Consider the following 1,937-nt stretch of genomic DNA (forward strand, 5'->3'; position numbering starts at 1 on the left):
TGCCCTGAGAGCCGGGGTTTGGGATGCCATCGAGGGGCAGAGGCTAAAAATGCAGGGAAATGGGGCGAATCAAATTGTTTTCTTGACCGTTTTTCCTTTGAAAATTAAATGAAACCAGAAATTCGTACACGATTTCCATATTCCCTGGTATGCCTGGGAGCATAGTCCTCGCTGGTCTGTAACAGTGCATGGAAAATCAAAACCGGAGCTGAGTACTTATTAATATTATTATTTGGGTAACAGTCGTGCCACAGAGCCCTGCTGCTGGCGCGGTGCCCTGTGCGCTGGGAGCCGGAGCCGCGGCGCAGAGATGGGGCCAGCCCCGCGGCTCCAGGCTGCGCCCGGGTTCCCTCTCCCCTTCTGGGGAAGGCACAACAGCATCTGCACAGCTAACGCTCCTTCCTCGTCGCTTTACCCGACATCAGCATCCAAAACCACAGCTTGGATGCGTGTGTTTGCCTGATTCCCCTTGGATTTGAGAACCTCGCTATCTCGTCTTTGCATTTAAAATCCCCTCTCTACGCAGGGCAGTGCTGTTGCTGCCGGTTTCCAAGCTGGGGAGCGAGGGCAGGGCAGGCGCAGAGGATGTTTGTGGCAGAGCAGCGGCCGCACCACCGTCCCCCAGCCCCCCAGACCTCCCCAGGGCCGCCCCCAGCTCCGTGGGGAGGCACCACTGAGGGCCTCGTCACTGGTGTCTGCTCTTCCCTTCCTCCGCAGATCCCCGAAGGGGCGTCGCTGGCCATGAGTTTGTCGGACAAGAAGGACACCACGCTGAGCAGAGGTAATGTCTCGCTCCTCGCTCCCCGTCGCTGGGGGCCAGGCAGAAACGCATGTGTTGTTAGAGGGGTGTCTGGCCAGGGGTGCTGCGAGCTGGCTGCCAGCCCCCTTGCCTGGCGCCGGGGCGTGCAGGGCTGGCGCTGGTGTTGCCAGTGCTCTGGAGCAGCCTGTCCTGGTGGCACCTTGGGCAGAGCTGGGCATCGGTCGGGCCACCGTGGTGCCGGGGAAGACACTGAGCGCAGACTGGGCCTGCCACCGCTGAGCCAGCTGGCCAGCCAGCAGCCTGGGCGTGCTCGGGACGCCCTCCACATCCTGCAGGGTCTCCGCTGCTCTCCGGCAAACCCCTTTGCCCACACTGTGGTGCACGTTTGGGGCAGAGACTGCCATGGAGCTGTAGGGGAGGTACCCCTCTCCTTCCCCCGGGGCTCCCCCTTGCTACGGCTGGGCGATGTGCCCTGTCCCTTGTGGGCACTGCAGGTCTGCGTCCCGCCTCGCAGGCAGCGGCAGTGCAACCTTCCCGGGGGGACGGACGGCAGGACAGAGTGGAGAACCTCAGAGCTTTGATGACTGCTGTGCACGGTGGCATTGCCCGAACCGCAGCACCCAGTGGGGAAGAGGGGTGCAGGGAGCTGGGAGCAGGGCTTCTGCAGGGCATGGGCAGAGCAGGCACGGCCGCCCCAATGGCGAGGCTGGGAGACAGCCCAGGGCGCGTGGGGCATCGCATCACGACGTAGGAGTGCCCCTGTACTGATCCTGCTCCTGTGCCACCTCGGGTCCCACCTAAAACACCCCTTGGGAGACCTCATGTCCTCCCTAAAGCGCTTCCGGAGGTACTTGCCATGCGCCCCAGAAAGCAATAACAACCCAAAGAAAACCGCTGAGGTCGCTTGGGGCAGGAGCTTGGGGTTCCTGGGGAAAGCGAAACGCCTCCTGAGCTGGGGGGCTGCTGCAGAGGTGGGGTCTGGGCTGGGTTCCTCGACTGAGCCTCTGTCTCTCTCTTCCCTTCACAGTGAAGGATTTGGACACGGAGAAGTACTTCCACTTGGTAAGCATCCCGCTCCTGGCGGCGTGGCAGGGGCTGGGGACCGCTCTCCCCTCCGGCCGTCCCAGGGGAGCGCTGCCAGGAAGCGGCACGGCAGGGCAGGGGATGGGTCGCAGCG

General features: G+C 63.0%; 1 protein-coding gene across 1 annotated transcript in view; it reads left to right on the forward strand.

Moving 5' to 3' along the window:
• PLXND1 (plexin D1) overlaps positions 1-1,937 on the forward strand; it is a 56,390-nt gene that overhangs the window by 45,030 nt on the left and 9,423 nt on the right. Inside the window, 2 exon segments of the mRNA XM_009633821.1 lie at positions 718-781; positions 1,788-1,822. Coding sequence (XP_009632116.1) covers positions 718-781; positions 1,788-1,822 — 99 coding nt within the window.

The sequence above is a fragment of the Egretta garzetta genome, unplaced genomic scaffold, assembly GCF_000687185.1.
Source record: "Egretta garzetta isolate BGI_Z169 unplaced genomic scaffold, ASM68718v1 scaffold332, whole genome shotgun sequence".
Taxonomy (NCBI): Eukaryota; Metazoa; Chordata; class Aves; order Pelecaniformes; family Ardeidae; genus Egretta; species Egretta garzetta.